We start from the raw sequence: 19,619 nt of genomic DNA on the forward strand, positions 1-19,619 counted from the left end.
CATATTGGCGTACAAGTAACAGAACATTTTGCTTGGTAAAATAATACTGTTTTTTATTCTCACTTAAAGCGGGAGAGTCGTCACCTACGCCAGGTGGTCATAGCGTGTCGTTGTTTACAAACATGCGTCTACCCATGAACTTTTGCGTGTGTTGTCATCGTCGCTTGGGACTCAATTCTCGCGCGTGCGCAGGTGACGACCCTCCCGCTTTAAAATGTCAAGCATAGCAGCCTGTTGGGAGGGTGTCATCAATATGAAAATCATTATCGCCTGTTTCAACTATACAATCATTAAAATATATGCGAGCGGCGGTTTAACCTACGTGATTCTCACCAACTGCAGGGAATGATTTTTGCGCCGATGACGGCCACTATCTAAACTTCAACGATAGTCTTCTTGTTCCGAGCAATATAACGTACATAGTTGTTGAGTTGAAGTCACGTGTAACACTTGATTGCAATGCATATGGCGATGGTGATGTCAGTTACACATGGAGGAAGATGACCTATGACACTGGAGAGGTCGATATTGTCAACAAAGTAAGTAACATATGGCGTGTAATGTAACCGCATTTGTAAGACCTGTATCGTCTTCTTGTCAACAGCCTTCAAGTGGCTGCTGAGATCTCATCGAGAGCGAGAGAGCTACGAGACTTGTGTTTGCCTCAAAAACAGTGGTATATTTTCCCTCGTCCTTGTGTCCACTGTTTCTTATCCCATAGGTCAGGAGAACAGTTCGCTGGTTCCCAGCGTCCCATGCGAATGGCAAGTAGGACGCAGGTAACTTGTAACTATGGAACGTCCGTAAGGGTAAGCGCTGAAGTCAGGTAACCAAGGGAAATAGAACAAGGAACGAGAACGTGATGGACCAATCAGAATGCCGGATCCATTACTAGTTACCGGCCTCTTGTGGCTTGGTACGCCATGACACTTGTGGCGGGAACCAGCCAAAGAAAAACAGTTACCTGATGTCGTGAGAGAATGGAACATAATTTGAGGCGCAATCAAGTCATCTCTCAATGAGATTTTGGCAGCCATTTGTCTATACTTACTCGTGATTTGCCGATAATTTACCAATGAATGTAATTTGATTTGATAGACAACTGTAACTAAAGACGGAACACTAGTGGTAGAATCATTCTCTGAAAATGACAGTGCACAATACCAATGTATCGTGGATAACGGGTACTGTACAATAGCACATCACTTCGAAATTACTTCTACGACTGCACCTACAGGTTGGTATATACACGACTAATTGGTCAATATATTAGTATATTATGTCTGACGTAATTATTGCATAAAACAACTCTACGTCATCAATGGCGTGAAACAGTACGTCAAACAGTACATTACAGTTTGACGAACGACAAACGTGATTTTCAAAATGAAAAATAAACTTCGAGCTAGCAAATATTTGAATGATAATGCTGAATCAATAAGGTTTCAGATCGCGACAATAACACCAAGGGACAGTTTTTTTTGTCTTTGAACCAGAGATAGATATAATCGGTGACATATATAATTTGCGCAATGGAATTGGTTGTTCACATAATAACTTTCAGAAGTTTCATTCATTGATTATTAATTCAATCTTTTCTGTGCCTGCTGGCACCTGAGGCTATGACAAGAAATCTTCACCTGGCTCTGTCTGCGGCTGCTGTTTGCTCTGGGGGGGGGGTACGACGATGATGATCATTCATTTATTTTTGAATACTCTATCTACTGTTACAAAGTTTAATTTGGCCATCTTCGTTTTATTTTTCCTCCGGGATCCAGCGTAGGGCTGTTCTGGAGAGCGAGCTGGATGCATGCAACAGATATCATGTCTTAATCATCTCCATCGACGTGCCTGGGTGGAGTCATTGATGTCTGACAAGACTCCAGCTCTAGCCGTCGGAACAAAAGCTTGAACATCTGCTGTATTTACATACACACTCATGGCTCATTGTTACCATCATGTTTTTATTGTTTTGTCTTAGTATTTGAAATGCCCGTGGTGTTGAACAAAACGTTTCCTGGAAATATAACTGCGACAGTTGGATCTAATGTTGCACTGGAATGCAAAGTACAAGCCCCAGTGTCTGCTTACACATTCTGGTTAAAACATAGACAAACCATGGAAGCTGAGGAAAGCCTCCAGCTTCTGCAGGTGAGTAGGTGGCCCGGGAAAGGATTACGTGGTTATTGTGAAAATTCCTTTGTGGAATACTCTGGGTGTTACATTTTATTATTTGAATTGAGGTTTAATCAAACTATTATACACAACCAATTTTGTTAATTTAAATTCACTCACATCACAGTCTATTCCAATGCAATCCCCACAATTTGATATCAGGTAAAGTTAACATATCCTGTTACACATATGGTATAATGACGAGTCATAGTCAAATTGCATATAAATGTTTAAAAACATGTATGTAAAATGTAGTACATGACAATAAATATTAGTTCGTAATTGGTTTTGGAGATCAGTTCCAAGATAAAATATAGATTTCCGAATTTTCATGTACAGTAGATGACGGTTATTTTATAAAGTATAATCTTACGTTGACATTTCGTGCATGATAACGAAACATGTAGACAGTCACGAGATCCAATACAGTGATAACATTCACGCCATTTACAACTTTCAGATTCACTATTCTATCACCTTCCCTTACAGAACAGTTGGTCTGGTGAAGATGATTTCGAACATTTACTACGGAAATTATTTCCAGAGTCTCGCGTGTATGTTGTTTTCAAGGTACTTGATATATATTCTTACGAATGTTTTCAGTTTATTAAAATTTCGCCAAAAAAAACGAGTAAAACTTCTGGCAACTAAACTAGGTATCCATTTCTACATTTGTGTCCCCAGTTGCAAATATTTGTAAAAGAAGATTACTGAATTTACCAACCAGAAGCACAATCGTCGCACAAATAAGCTTCGGAATGTAGAATCCCTCAAACAAATTAAAATAACCAGACTTTTCGTTAATTGTCATACTATAATACGACAACATAAAGATTATATATGATATATTTAATTATATTAATATTATTATTCGATCGTAGCAAGCTTTTGGCCAATTTCAATGTTTCCAAACTCACCCTCGCTTTCTGGAATTGCCCTTTATATAAACACTACAGGGAATATAATCGTTTTGTTTTGGTGAATACACCAACGTATTCAATTTAATAAAGACAAGCATCAAATTTTAGTTATATTGATCTTGAATTGCTGCCATTTTGTTTTAGTGAAAAGTGTGTTTAATTTTTCAACATGATGTTCCGAATCATGAACACAATGTTTTTCACTGTTAATAACTGTTAATTATAACACTGGAATTGGGTTAAACAATAAATATTATAAATATTAGCTAGTGTTTCGAGGATTACGCGTAGACCCCACCATGGTAGTCACAAGATGTACTTCGAGTATATGATTGCCCGCATATTTTATGGCTCAGGCATGTTAATTGAGAATAATATACATATAATTGATTAATATTATGGAATATTGTAGATATTCAGTGTTGCTTATTACTTATCTATAATTGACACTATGTTTTCACAGGGAAGTCTGGAGTTCCTGACTACCAATGTAGCAATAACGGATGCAGGTCTGTATACGTGTGTGTCTGTTAACAATTCTACTATAGATTACAGTAGTGGATGGCTGGCCGTCATGGAACAACACAGAGGTAATTCTTAGTTTGTTAATTTAATATTCCCTGTAGACACATCATTTTTACGTTTCAAACACCTTTTTTATATATTTAATAATATTTTATTTATATTATTTTGATCTATCATTATTTGTTGGTGGTTAAAATTTTGTCAGAGAAAGTTTAAGAAAATTTAATTGAAGATTAGGTAATAAAATCACATTAAAAATATAGTAAAAAAAAATAATGTATACAATAATAAACATACGCGCCATGCAATACATCAGGTTTTGCATCAGATGTTTTGTTACTCAAAGTAAAAATACGTAGTGTTGAACAAATTACGTTTTTTGATTGCCACGAAGTTATAACACACTTCTGACTATATGGGGGACTTCATATATATAACTCATTTGTAGGTTAAATGCATACGAATATTAATTCAATATTAATTTATTTCTGAATGATCAATGAATTAAACATGATAATAATACAAACAAAAAACAAGTCTGTATTGGTGTACTAGATAATTTCTGAATATTCAATCATTAACGACAAATTGACCTTACATCACGTTAACAGACCCAACATGTCGCGAATACAGTCTTGATGGGAGATATGGACCACATTCATTCAATGTCGCCCCGGAGGAGAATATTACCACAACTTTTAATTTGTTCATTGACAACGTGACTCGACCAATAACCTTTTCACTCGATGATCCTATTCCTCAGGAATTCGATATGTCACAGTCTACCAAGGTAAGATTGAAATGGACCGTGACCCATCACAGGTTAAAGATAGAGAATGATGGAAATGCATCGGACTTTAGTTAGAGATCCTTTTTGCCAAAAAAATAATATATATCCTTTTAGTGGAATTTCGGCCAAAACGCCTTAATTTGAACTACCAAATTTCCAATCCATGCTTTTGGAATTGGTTTCATATACAGTTTCACAAGAATAAAATTTTGGTGCGTCGTAACTTAGTGCGTCGGGAATAAAAGCAGAAGAAGGGAAATTTAAAGCAGGAGGATCGTCACCTGCGCACGTGCGGGAGTTGAGTCCCAAGCGACAATAACAACACACGCTAAAACGCAAAGATGCATGGGTAAACGCTTGCTTGTAAACATTGACACGCTATGGCCATCTGACGCATGCGCAGGTGACGACTCCCCCGCTTTAAATAACCTTGTAGCGTGACATTACAAACGTTTCATCGTTAAATTGCAATCCTGGAACGACAAACACAATTACGCTGTAACACAATTTGAATTGCTTATTTTGTCGTTGATTATCCATTTAGATTATAATCCACGGGTTTCAGCAGACAGGCATGGAAGACTGGGTTCTCAGGATGGCAGAGAGTCTAATTGGCATTGAAGATGAATATGCCAACATCATGTCTGTTGACTGGGGTACTGCGGCGAATCCAAACGGCGTTATTTTTGTAAGTAAAATTGTTAGATTCGAAAGAAGGAGAAAGACTTATGAAAATCTCCCATTCGCAGTTCAAGCATGTTACGTGCTATAGTATCATTCTTATACATCAGAAGGTGTATACACAAATAATTTCGACCCGGGCTCTCTCAATTTCACAATTAAAAGCTGTACAAAATACACAGAAAAATCATTAATCTTGAAAACCTAACCCTCTATCTCTGTCCATCACCTATGCCCAGACCGGAATGCATGCACCGATATGCTCGCATGATAAATGACGACACACTCATCTGGTTATATCATGTTAGTGATTATGAATTTCCAACAAGTCTTCCAACACCTTTCATTGGATCATACTACTATCACGGGTTATGAAAATCGGTTAATAGTGGTATAACTACGAACACGTAACGCCCCTAGATGAGGCTGTAGGCGTCACAATTTAACATCCTCAGGGAGTACGTATTGTCTGTATCATATTCGCATTTCAGGGCTTAACACGCACTTCATAGAACTTTACGCCTAGATGGGCCTGACATACTACTCAATCTATGGGTAAAATATATGTTTGCAGCACATAAACGAAATATACTAGCACATACTATTCACAGGCTTTAAAGTTCTCTGAATAGCCGCATTTACCACGAAAAAAACTTGCACTTCATTTTGACTAGATATTTAATACATTATTTAGTTTTAGGGAAGAAATATTGATATCGTAATTTCACATTTAAACAAAATCTTTCTTTAGTAAACCAAGTACATATACACTAAGAATATGTACCATTAATTACAGAACATTTTGGACTACCACCAAGCTGCAAGTAATACCAGAGTTGTTGCGCAACACGTGGCCGCCTTGACGCAGAGATTGTCCGGTCGTGCACGTGCTGATATACACATCATTGGGCATAGTCTAGGCGCGCATATCAGTGGTATGATTGGACGCTTAGTGAGGTGTTATATGGACTGCGGGAACGAGACGTGTCGGATAAAGCGTATATCAGGTAAACATGCAAATGTGTTGCGTATTCGTAAAGTGAAAGAAAGTGTTAAGCAACCCTTGGTCGACTTTAAATATCAAGTGTCATTTATACGAATTTTACAAATGCTGGTGTTAACAGACGATGCATCTTCGCCATTCTTATAAACGGAAGCGTCGTAATTCCATTATATAATCTTAAAATGTGGGAATAAATAAATACTTTATCTGAATCCTATTAACAGACATATTTGTGAATGTGTGATACAGTACATATGATTGTCATCCATCCCTCAGTAGAGCAGTTAAACACATCAAATCTATAACATCTCTTTTTTATAAAGTGGCCCCCTGACAAGAAGCATGGTACCGCAGCTGGATATTTAATAAATTATTTCTAAACACGTACCAGGCAGTCAGTGAGGTAATGGGAACTCGTATTCCTTACAGGTTAACCATATAATGAAACACATGGTGATTTCAAATCGATAACGGATGAAACAAATTACAAGTCCTCTTGATAAGACTAAGCAAACGATACGATTTAAAACAAATATTCTCAATCTGGTTTTTAAATTTCAGAACATATACGTGTAAGAAGGCCCCTAGATCTTTAGTTTCTGACGTCATCGTCACCGATTATTCAATTGATTATTGATTGATATTCAATATTTTTTGTTTGTAAAAGTGATATATTCCGTGTTTTAAACATTAATTACAAGTTTCACAGCTACACACCACTACATTATATATATACCAGTTGTCGCATGTTACACCAACTCTGACCGGGTGCATGCTTTAGAGGCGCCTCAAATCAGATTATGGATTTTACCGAGGTAAAATACGCGACCTAGCAGTGCAATCCCGCACGGGATCGTGGGAGAGTATATTTACCATGAGCTCGCAAAACCGCGCGATTCCGACGATGAACTTGTGTAACACTAATAATTTTGACTGATTGTCACCAATAAATTTCAATACAATTATTTGCATATGTACTCAGAAACAAGAGTGATTTAACCTGAGTATGGTTCTCGTAACTGACAAAAAGCGGCTTTCATCAAGCTCCGACACAAATACCTTACGAGTTACGAGATATCACACTACACAGAGCAAGGTCGGGAACGATTATCCAACAAAAGGGGGAAATGACATTCCCCACTATATAATTGTAAAAATCACATAAATAAACTGGCCAGAAAAATAACAATTCTATAAAGTTGCAAGTTTAGCATAATAACTTTCACGCCATCCAAACCGTGGACTCGCCTCGTTTGTCAAAATCTCGAGCAGCACCCCTATATAAACAGAGTGTCCCAGTTTTAAATACTGAAGATAACGTTACAGTATTGCGTCAATCATAAAGACGCTCACTTATCACCCCGATGCTCATTCAGATATTCAGATTCGTGTGGTTTTAGTTTAGTGTTAAAAGCGCATAACTCTGGGCTATAAAACTAACCTCTGATTGTACTATGATAGTAATTCAATACATAATTACATCTGTACAACATGTGGTTCATTATAATAAATAAATAAATATATAATTATATCTCTTGTATACAACAGTAATTTGTTTCTTATAACAGTGGAATTTCTGTAGTTAATGTTCGTGTTTGTAAATAGTCGTGAATATAAGTATCACATTTATTGATAACTAATTTTTTGAGCTAATGAATTTGTCTACAATGAAAATGCGTAAGTGAAATTGTCAACCTGAATTAACCACCGATTAACAAACCAATTAACAGAAATGTGATAATATGTCTTTAATCTAGCGCTTGATCCCGCAAGACCAAATTTCTTGGTTGAACATGGCGACACGTCTGTGCCCGGACCTTTCAGCGTCTCGCGAGATGACGCGGTATTTGTTGACGTCATACACACGGATTCTTCTCTGATTATGGACAAAGTGCTTGGTTCTGTTCCATATCCAAACTTAGGTATTTTTCAGGTACAGTAGTTTATTCAAGGTCATCATATAGATAAAATTGTGAACCACGGCATTGTTTTTATCAAAATTGACTTGCATTAATTATGACTGCAGAAAACTGTAATGAACTCGACAACTGTTTTTATTTACAGCATTTATTTGAAAATTGCAATACTTACAAGGAATGACCCATGTCATTGACCATTAAGTCAACAATTATATTTTTCTACATATGTTCATGAAATTCGAATTCTAATACGAGTACTCGATTATTTGTCTAACGTACTCCCAAACGGGTTGTATTTGTACGGTATTCTTGTACCTCAATAATTACCAACTTAGATAATATAACATTTGAATATAACATTATCAATATTTCTTCATCCCATAGTCTCTGGGCCATGCTGACTTTTATCCAAATGGAGGTCACACTCAGCCAGGATGTATGGATATTATTTCCCATTTTAATTACCTCCCGGCATGCTCTCACCTACGTGTGTTAGAATATTACATCACATCCATTAGTGAAGACTGTGAATACAAATCTGATAGATGTACTTATGAAGCAGAAATACTTCTTGGATGGTGAGAATGTTATGTTTTAATTGTATTATTTCCATTATATTACGGTGGAAATTTGTCCTCATTTATAAATAGTCGTGTTTTTCATTTAATTCACGTCAGAATATTTGATCTTTATACATTTGAGAATTCTGATTTGAACAGTATTTTGTGATTGGCAATTGTTTTTGTAGTAAAAATTGAATACAATGATTGAGTAAGCAAAATAGATATAATTGAATATGTGTGTCGGTGTTACTTATTTGTAATGTATTGCGTCAAGCCCACGAGCAACATAGACTACATTCCTGTCTTCTATCAGATTCCTGTATATATGTTTTCTATCTTGACAATAGCTAACCAAAAGTCTACTAAGATCAGAGTGCTGACAGTCAAACATAATGTGTCGATATACATTTATAAACTTTTTAATAGTTTTGAAATGTTTAATCATATCACATTAAAATTACATAACTGAGTATATAGCTCAGTTATCCATTTACGCTGCGTGTAAATGTGACCATTGGTCTCAATGCGTGCGCGTATTTTTTGTAGAGGTGATTTTATATTGCTGGTGAATGGGTAGAGTTTGGTCCGATATACCATCAATCGGGTGTAGGATAGAGTTGGCGTCTTGGGGTAGAAAAGGTATATTTGTTGGCTCCTGGTAAAAGACCCCCTTTTCATCATTTATTTTTCAAAATGACCCGCTGTTTTCAGTGTGTTTGTTTTTCATAGTGTTGTTTTTTTGAGAAAATGTCGAACATTTTTCATCACATTCGCGCAAAACGACTGAAACGAGAATAATGTTTAATCTTTGTATACCACAATCAATCTGATCATTTGTAATTATAATGATTTCATTTCACATGTATCCGAATTCACGGTTTCAAATGCGTCCTGAAAAATGGCATGCCATTTTACGACATCGTATTCGGTCATTTCTTAGTACGCCTTTGTTTTTCTTTTTTTGCAGGTGCACTAAGTGTGATAATGGTTGTAACAAAATGGGATATTATGCAACTAAACCAGACACAAATGTACTGTATTATCTGACCACAAATAGTCAATCTCCATACTGCAAACAGGAAAAGACATCGTCGTCATGGTGGAGAAATAAAAGGAATGTCAATTGAATTGTTTTCTCAGCATTTGTGTTTTTCAAATAAGCAAATATTTCCTATGGTCCCAAACACTATATATTATTGTACATTCTGACAGAAAATAAAACAGAAGTCAAGGTATTCCAGCGGCAGTTTATTTTGTTGGCAATACAAAATGTATCACAATTACATCACCGTGCCCACACTAATACATATTTCAATGTAACTATTTCATCACTAATTACACTTTAAAAGTAGCTACCTCAACTAATTTACATACAATATAGCCTGTCTGGCACATGACACAAACAAACAAACTAATAATGGTTTCCTCCTCAATTTATTTTTAATTTATTACATGGCTGTTGAAAGTATTTTTAAAGCTTACTTACGAACGGCCATATTCCAGTTTGTCTCTCTTAATTTACAGCACTTTGCGAAAGGGTTATTGCTATTCCCATGATCACGTCTTTTCAGTTAGCTACATGTAGTAAATAGTATCGGAGTCAGTTACAAAGTTCAAAGTACAATATATCATAGTAAGCATGAATTATGAAATATGCATAATCAAAGATACTGAAGAGTGTAGAGCAAGTCAATTCCTAATTATTCTTGAATTCAATATTACGTTGCTAAAAGTGTACGTTATCTCGTGTAACGCGAATTTCAACTAAATCAAATATAACGGTCGTATGCCCTACTAGATTATGCGATTATATGGCAGAGCACATGAATCAGCAACTACCAACACAACAGTTTCAATTAAGTAACTTGCAACACAACACAAACGCAACTAGCGTCATTAAGATCGTTTTTAAAATAAAATGGCCTCATTTGGTTGCATTCTTCAAATGATAGACCACATGAAACTCAAAGTTGGTTTGAAACAATTTAATTTGTATATTTTATTTCTAGTTTGATATCACGGTGATGTACATTTCAGCTACATACATTTCTAATTCACCTACATATACTACCCCATTGTTCTTTTGCAATTTGTGTCAGTGTTTTACCTTTAAAAATCTAAATCTAAAGGACAGCAGAAATTACAGGGATCATTTCAATGAGCAAATGATAAAGCATAAAGAATATTTGCTGTGTTTATGTTTAGTGCTGTGCATTTGTAATAATGCAACCGTTTGGTGAATCTTTCAATTTTATCCTGTTTGTTTCGTGGTTTAATTAAGAAACTAACATTCGAAAATGTGAATATAGCACCAGATTATGTGTGACCTAAAGTGGGATATTATATTCGAGAATTCACACTTTCCGGGGTGTTCCCATTTAAAAGAACAACATCATATTTATCTGAGCTTGCAAGAAATCTCTGCTCTTAATAATTCGCGAATAAATCATGTTCCCATTCACCGCATTGATTAACCAATTCCGCATATCTTCAGTGAACAGATATGGGTGTATCACATACACGTATTGTTATATTGCTTCATGTTCACCTTTACTGCATGGTTCATGCCCCTTATTCAGTTTGAGGTTGGTTTTCTTTTTCTGTCACCATTAGGATGATTATATCACCCGCTACATCTTTAAGTTTGTTCGTCACTGCCAAAATGTCATACTTTACAACACCAAATAGCAAATACACCAATTATCATATTACTGCTTTTTATTAACCATATAATCTTCCGATTTCAATTGTAGCTGAGAAGTTGAAGGGTTATTTAGAAGTCAGTGTAGCGCTATTATTAGATATATTGTTTTGTCACTCGATCTCATATTTACTTATCTCACCCTGAGATGTGTATTATTATTGTTTGATATACCTTTTTGGTATCATATTCTTATTCATATAAATATAGTTTGATATCAGACTATATTCACATTACTTCAAAAGTAGATTTTACACTCATTATTTTAGCATGTAAATATTAAATAACATTATTAATTTTACTCGCAGTCCACTAGCCAAGAAATAATCGCACCCCCTTGGACAAATGGTCATTTGTAATTGAACTAGATAGTCTTCACTCAGATGCCAACATCAGCTCCTTTAATTTTCATATTAACAGACAGATTCACAGTTTACGGTTCATACACATATATATTGTTACTTTGACCTTCGACCTTAACATTATTAAGATCACAAAAGAGGTATATGTTCCATGTTTATAGGCAATGGCGACCTTTTCATGATAGTTCAATTGTGAACACACATACATATCTATACCTTCGACTTTTCGTCTCTTGTCATGTCATGAGGGTTACATAAGGACTTGTGTTCCAAGTTTTCAGTTCCTTGCTATTCGCTCTTGTAGCTCAATACTGAACAAATACAAATAATGTGAATATGACCTTCTCGTGCAGCTGTTTTGAGCTTTAAAAAATGATGCCCACTTTTCTCAGAATAAATTAATTCTGTTCAAGAACCATGTACACCAAAGCACACCAGTAGTTACATACAAAGATGTTAGAAGGATAAAACATAATTTGAACCAAATCAATATACCTCGCATGCCTATTGTGATAATCCACCTTCAGTCCCTTTAGTATGATATATATTAACTATTTGAAGCTAAGTTCATGTTATGTCACTATAAAAATATATGCCTAATTAGTAAACTAAGCATATTTTTCTACTCTGTTTGTTGTTCTGGCGTGACTTCGAGAATATCTCATACTAATATATGGAGTATACGAACACTGATGACTTGTTGTCAACAGTGTTCCCTCGAGGATTGAATGCCAACACTAAGGTGAAATGATGTTGATGAGAGCGTTGTACTGAACTTAGCGTGTCAGACTAAGGGATACAAACAGTCGCCGATATCAGTTTTATTAAAAAATACATTTTTCCCTCTAGCATTTGTGGGGAATCATATTTATTTGGAATGCTCTGATTGAATGTAAGTTTAGCAAGGTGTGATGGAATTGGCCTGTTATGTTCGATTCAAATAAGCCGCTAATTTGACAGGGAAATGATACTTATAATGTTTTATTGTTGTTGTGACTCTTATCGATCAAGGCACTTTTTAAATCATGGGGTTTAACTCCCCTCAAGTTACGACCTGTGGTCTCCCATAAGATAATGGTTGCATTCAATATTAAAATAAGGATGGCGGACTATAGCTTATTTGTTCCGTTCTACTCTGGGTTACTGGAGCAAATAAAGATCCTAGAAGGTAAGTATTTATATGGCTGTGTGTTTTTATTTTTATCTGTGCAATGTCTTTGATTTGTCTAATATGGTTGTGGGTATTCCTTGCCTTGCCTATTGTCTGTATCAATGTTCTTGTGGGTTCGTGATATAAGGCGTTATAGCTGTTCAGGACACTGCAGCTGGTCTACAATACCTTATGCCTTTGTACCAAATCGTGGGGAGTCTATCACATTCAACAACAGGTGTCATCTTTACTAAGAAAATTGTACTTTCTTTATGTTAAAATTCACGAATGTTCATATTTGTGCTGTAAGAATTAGCTACTGAACTTTTAATATGAGGCAATGCTTTGGTTCGTCTCAGCAGTTAATACCAGAATATTGATATTACAATGAACATTGCTACCTTGTTAAAATTGGTTCAATCCACTTCGGTTCATTACGTAATTGGCCGTCCAATCTTGGACTTTAATTCTGCATGCAAGACAGGGTACTGACCCAGCGTGTTTTGAATGGAGGGCCATGTACTTTGGTTTCAATTCATATTGGTTCATTGCGTAATTGACCGTCCAATCTTGGACTTTAATTGTCCATGTAAACCCTGTGGTTATTTCAATAGGAAGGCCATGTAATTTGGTTTCAATTCCTTTGAGTCATTACGTAATTGACAGTCCAATCTTGGATTAAATTGTGCATGTACTTTTTCAAAGTGAGGTTCATGTAATTTTCAGACCCTGGCTACGTGTTAAAATTGGTTTCAAATCACTTTGGTTCACTTTGCTTAATTGACCGTCCAATCTTGCATTTTAATTGTGCATTCATGCAATCCAGGGTACATCTACATAAATTACTGTGGAGATTCAGTTCTATTAATATTAATAATGGCAATTTTTTTGTCACAGCACCCTCTAGGATTTGTGGGGAGTCATCTTTATTTTGAATGCTCTGATTGGATGGAGGTTTGAGCCTAGCAAGGTTGATAAAATTGACCTGTTATGTTCAGATTCGAATAAGCGGCATGAACCACTAATTTAACAGGAAAGTGATACTTATAATGCAGCAAGCTCGGTGTAGCAGGTTGCATAATAGTCAACTCTGTAAATATATACTGGCGGCATCCACTTGTAGTTGCAACTCGTTTGAATGGAATATCAATTGCATTGCGCCGAGGAAAACCTTATCAACTCGAACCATGAGAACAGTCTGTGCAACTGTCACATGTTCGGCATGCATCGCCGGTCAGTAGATATTTTTTGTGATCGGGTCATGTCATCGAGTATTTCATACTATATCGAAATATTGTAAAAACACCAGGCAAGTCAACAGTTGTGGGTGAAATAGGGTTGCTTTGTGTAGAATAGTAAAACAGACAAAGTCAAAATAAGAGATCCATGAGGTCCCATTCTTTGCAACACGTCAGAGTACATAGAGTCAAAACCAGCACTACTCCCCCAGAGGATCGACAAGGGGTATTTTCGTAATGTGTAATCAATTGTTTTTATTTTTGTAATAATGTAATTTAAATAAATAAAAAACGTAAACTCGTAGACATGGGCAAGGTGTAAAATGTAATCAGCTATTTTATTTTTTTGTAAGCGTATAAAGCATTTTCCACAATTCGTACGCAATTTTGAAAAACACAAATTATCAAATATGTATAAAAATGTAAAATGTAATTAGGAATTTGCTTTATTTGCAAAGTGTAAAAGCCTATTTTTTACTGTAAATTGAACCTTCATTTTATTTCCTGTAAAAGCGTAAACTGTTTGTTTTTTTATTTACTGTAACCTGTAATAGCTATTCCCTTCCCCCCAAACAAATCTGGTAACTTGGAGTTTTTACATAATGTTGTCAAAATAAAATGTGATTGGTTCAAATCAAAGTGGAAGATTCCACTATCACAGCAACCAGTAAGTAATCTTAGTTACCGGGTTACCGATGAAAAGAGGCGGCAATATAAACACCTTACTTGCAACATTAAATCAATAAAGAAGATACAATGTAACACAGGTAGGAGATCACAATTATCGGTATAGTATGGTCTCATATGGGATTATTATGGGATGGAATGCTATTGTCAAATATTATCAATTTGGTTGAGAATGTGTGAAAGGGTAGTCCAAGTGGTGTGTAAATGTGGTCCACTGGGTCAAATGTGTATGGATGGGATAAAAAGGGTTCTTGACGTTCTTGAACTTGAGTCAATTATAATTAAAGCAGTTCAACCAAACACAAATACTTCAATTTTAGTGCCAGAGTTGGCAAACATTTTGATTTTACAGTAAATGATAGCACGTGTTTTATGTAGCATATTATGAATCAGATAATTTATGTATATCACACAGGTCTAGAAATAAAGTTATTATTATGTTTGTACTTTGTGCGTTCTCAATTCACATTTTAAACGGAAGTGTAACGAGCTTGAAAGAGATATTTCTTCTTTAATATGCAAATTGTGATAAAAGTGTCGTGGATTATGTTATGACATCTGCATTAGTTGGTTCTGTTGGTGCTGATGAAAGAATTATAGAAGCAGTTACAGCACAAGGAGTCGTTATTCCTTATTCCATTATTCCTTCAGCGCCTGATCCAAATAATAACAGGGGTATAAATCCTAAATGTTTTGGTACGATTAGCGGGTACTCAAGTGAGTTTTTGAAAATTTGTACGGTTGAAAATTTAATCTTCTTTGCAATTAAGCACAAATATTTTCTTGTTCAATTTTAGCTACTTGTTCCACCCTTTCTCTCTCAAATTTAGCATTTTCTTACTGACGTTTAACGAATTGTTTGACCCGTTCTTCCTCATAATTAGCCTTTTCTCACTGAAGTGCACGTGGCATTCTCTAGCCTTTCCGTCACGAGTTACGATCTGACATTTGTTATGCTGCTCGTTCTGCCCGTTCTGCTTAAAATACTAACGTATATTGAGCCACCACCTAATCCTCAAACTTCTCTTCATTAAAACAACTTCGTTTCCGCTGAATCTGTCATTCAGAACCTGCAAGATTTGTATGTCTGCCAGAGATAGTAAAATTTAGCCCCTATATTTACGAAACCGATGTAATTGACACAGGGGAAAATCCTAACTTCACTGAGTGAACATACAAAATATGCATTATTGTGTGGACACAATTACAGCCAAGTTATGTGCAGTTGAAACTGATTCAAAATAAATATAAATATATTGATAACCCAGGATAGTTCACGAAATATAGCGCACAGTTTTCGTAGTCGCACACTATCCATCATGTGACACCGTATGAGAACCGAAGGCCAATGTAAAATGGTTACCCCCAAACATCCAATAACTTCATCTTAAGTGTAAACTTAATTTGTATAATGTATGGATAATTTATCTAATAGACACCAACATAATTACATATAGGGACGGGGAAACACACCGGTCAATTTTGCATCTACACCACCACATATTAAATATGAGAAACCTTTTTTATTAAATACAATGAGAATTATTATTCCTATTCCGCGCCTTATTTATTATAGGCATTGTTTTTATTGATCCTTGTCATGAATGAGATGGATTAGTGGCCCCAGCAAGAAAACCAGCAGTAGTGTATGTTCCATGCAATACACGCCATTGAAAGTCTCCTTCACTTTTTGTGATACATGTACACATGGATGAATATGCGGGACATGTATAGATGAAAGAATGAATAATTGACTTAAAAACACTATACTACCACCCGTAATTCAATGACACGTGAATATATGATGTGTAACAAACTTGGTGTGTTTACACTAAAGAATGACAAATTAACAAATGAATAACACCGCGAAATACGCTATACAACAACCCATGAGTGAGCTGAGCCTACATTTCAGTTGACTAATTGCAAAACCGCGCGTCACGTCACGTCACGTCACGTCGTGTTCGATAGCCATCTCGTGAAATATACCAAACATTCGCACACAACTTTGGTTGTTTACGCATAGTTCGCCATACCTTTGAAGATTGTTTAATTCGATATGCTCCTCCTCAAGAACAATTTGTCAATCCCACAGTCCGGTGAGGACCGCACTTGAGAAGGTTAAGTTACCAAAATGATGGATGTGATATATTTTGTCTGTCTAGCCTGTACGTGCAATCTTTAATTGTGAAGAGTGAAGGAACGCCTGAGTCGAAATTATTTTTTATATCCCCCATCCAATGACGTACAAGCCAGGCTATAACTAAAACACAAACAATTCTTGAACTGCGAAAAGCGGATAAATTTATAAAATCCATCTTCGAATCTGTCTATGTCTACTTACGAGACTAGCGCTGTTAAGATTAGCTGCAATGCACTACTCAGCAGACATGATGTTGGCATAGTCATGAATTGATCCTTGGTTATAAAGTAATCTGTGTGATGAAATCAAGTTTCATGAGAATTAGGTTAACTGTATTAATTGTATTGACATGTCCAGGGAAACAACTAAATGTCGCGCATTTAGTATGGGATTAACATTAAAGTGTCAAGGGGTGCGGCTTTATATAATTCACATTGAATATTTCATACATTCAATTGTCTGGACTACTCCATCGTTTAGTCGGACACACTGTGTTATTTTTTGTCAGACACATTGTAAATTCAGTGGTTGAATAATAACAGCATCCAAATGACTTGCAATCAGAATTCGGGTATGGAAACGGCATTACGGTGACGTATCCGCACATTCAAACTAGACTACTTCGCAAACAGTGACCATTCTTCTAATTTATATTATAAAGATTTGTGGTGGGCTGATTTCTATACATGTATAATAAGTATAGCGACTAAATGTATATAGCTACGTCAAATACTTTTACTCCTTCATCGATTCAACGTCAAGATAAAACCAGACATGTGTTTCGTCCCTGTGTTGGCATTCTTGGTAAATTCAGTGATATTGTCCCTGAATATCCTACGTATATTGCGCCGTGATTGCAAATGCGTTGACATTGATTTTTCAGTTTCTGATCTGGTAAATGCCTACTTATGATCCTAGCTTCTAATTTTATCAGTTTAATAACGGTTTGATTGTAATATAAGTGCTTTTCATGGTGACATAAGATCCTGAAAACTACTTAGTAACGTTAGTTTTACATACAATTTCAAGTTCAGATAAGGACATGGGTAAATCAAAAAATACAATTCTACTATGTGTTGTGTTCCAGCATTACTTCAGCACGTAGTCTCAGATTAGTGGAAAATGACGGCACGCAATCGAAATATATATGTAACTAGAAATGTTAATGTTTGAAAATGTAATGACCGCTGATTGTGTACAGTATGCGTTTTTTCTTGTCTGAAGTTTGTATTGTAGTCGGTGTACAATATTTTTAGCAACGTTTTGTCTTGTTGTGGCAGACGCTGATTTCAACATGTCAGCTATGTTTCTTTACTATTTTCCAATGGAACTGTATGCTACAGTCAATGCACGTGTGCATATACTATCGATCATTGGTTCAGACAAAAGAGTTAATATATTTATATACATCGAAGTCTCATCTTCTTCCGCTGTTTTCACCGTGAATTGTTTTTGTGTTCCCACGGGTTACCAATCTCGTATTTTTTTGTAACTTACGTATTTTGGATTATGAGAAACTGAATTGTTCAACTTCAAAAACACAACTTGTTACTAATTGGATAGAGTGCGTATTGTTTGATGAGAAGTTTAAATCATTGGAACGAGTTTTGTAGAATTACATGTTTCATGGCGAGGCATTTGCCTTGTTGTGAGGCTGCGTACTTTGCATAAAATATGCAAGTCATGATGTCATTGAACATGATAATACGTGTATGTATCCTATAACAGTAACATTGTGACGTTTTGGGGACTACTTTATTGCATGCGACAGAATACATAATTTTGTAACAGTGTTATATATCACTTGATTACTCGAGTGTATTCAAATATGGAAAAAATAATACCAATAGTGTGACTAAAATAGCGGAGTGAACAGGAAGTTAAACGTGAAAGCCGGCGTTTTGTGTGTTCCTGGGTCAACACATCAAAACATTTCAGCCTACTAATAGTTAAATAACGTCTATGAAGACGCTAATGTTTACGACGGAAAGCCATGTATAACTAAATACATTTACTAGAAACAAGACTCCAAACAAGTCGTTAACTGTACGACTTTCCATACAGTACTTTAACGAAACAATACTGCATACTGGAAGAATTTTTTTTCTGTAGCTTCATACCAAGGTTGTCACAGCATATGTGCGTTACGTAATTTTTGTTATACAGGAATTGCACCTGATCCATGTATCCATCATAGTGATGCTCCTATTCTACAAACAGTGAAAAGAAAGTTATACTCTCTAGTACAATATCGTTTTTGAGAGTAGTGAACCGGCATTGTTGAGAACAAGGAAACTAGTAGACAGGTACCGTTTTGAACTAAGAAAGAGTATTTGCTGAACGAAAACCATCCACTATCGAAGGTTAGCGAACTGTTAGAACAATAGAATTTTAATAAGTCGTATTACTGCTATTACTATAGTATTTTTACTCCACTAATTGTATACATTTTATGTGTGATTTTTTTGTAATTTATCCGACATAGTGTGATGAATTAGTTTTTGCGTATCTGTTGACCGACTTGGTTAGCTGGTTACTAGTGAATAGCTGTGTTATTTCTGTCATCATTTAGGCTCATGCGAGGTCCTGGACGGAACTTGACTCAGTGATTTGGAACTAATTGCGATATAACCGTCGCCATCCGTACTACTATTTCTGACAGTTGGTATTTGTAGTTTATTAATATAGTGAACGATTAATCAGTAGATATGACGTGTCCAGTACTTAGTGTGATTGGCTGTATGATTGAAGGCTACGCCTTA

The 19,619-nt window shown here is 35.8% G+C and overlaps 1 protein-coding gene across 1 annotated transcript; it reads left to right on the forward strand.

Annotated features, from left to right (window-relative positions):
- Positions 1 to 500: 500 nt before the first annotated feature.
- LOC100368003 (inactive pancreatic lipase-related protein 1-like) lies at positions 501 to 9,703 on the forward strand. The gene is made up of 11 exons (XM_006822971.3): positions 501 to 539; positions 1,099 to 1,237; positions 1,982 to 2,151; positions 2,665 to 2,745; positions 3,559 to 3,685; positions 4,232 to 4,410; positions 4,955 to 5,098; positions 5,888 to 6,098; positions 7,852 to 8,027; positions 8,398 to 8,591; positions 9,544 to 9,703. Exons 1-11 carry the CDS (start codon positions 501 to 503, stop codon positions 9,701 to 9,703), a joined length of 1,620 nt encoding a protein of 539 aa, XP_006823034.3.
- The last annotated feature ends 9,916 nt before the right edge of the window (positions 9,704 to 19,619 follow it).

This window comes from Saccoglossus kowalevskii, chromosome 15, assembly GCF_978046115.1.
Source record: "Saccoglossus kowalevskii chromosome 15, keSacKowa6.1, whole genome shotgun sequence".
NCBI classification, from domain to species: Eukaryota; Metazoa; Hemichordata; class Enteropneusta; family Harrimaniidae; genus Saccoglossus; species Saccoglossus kowalevskii.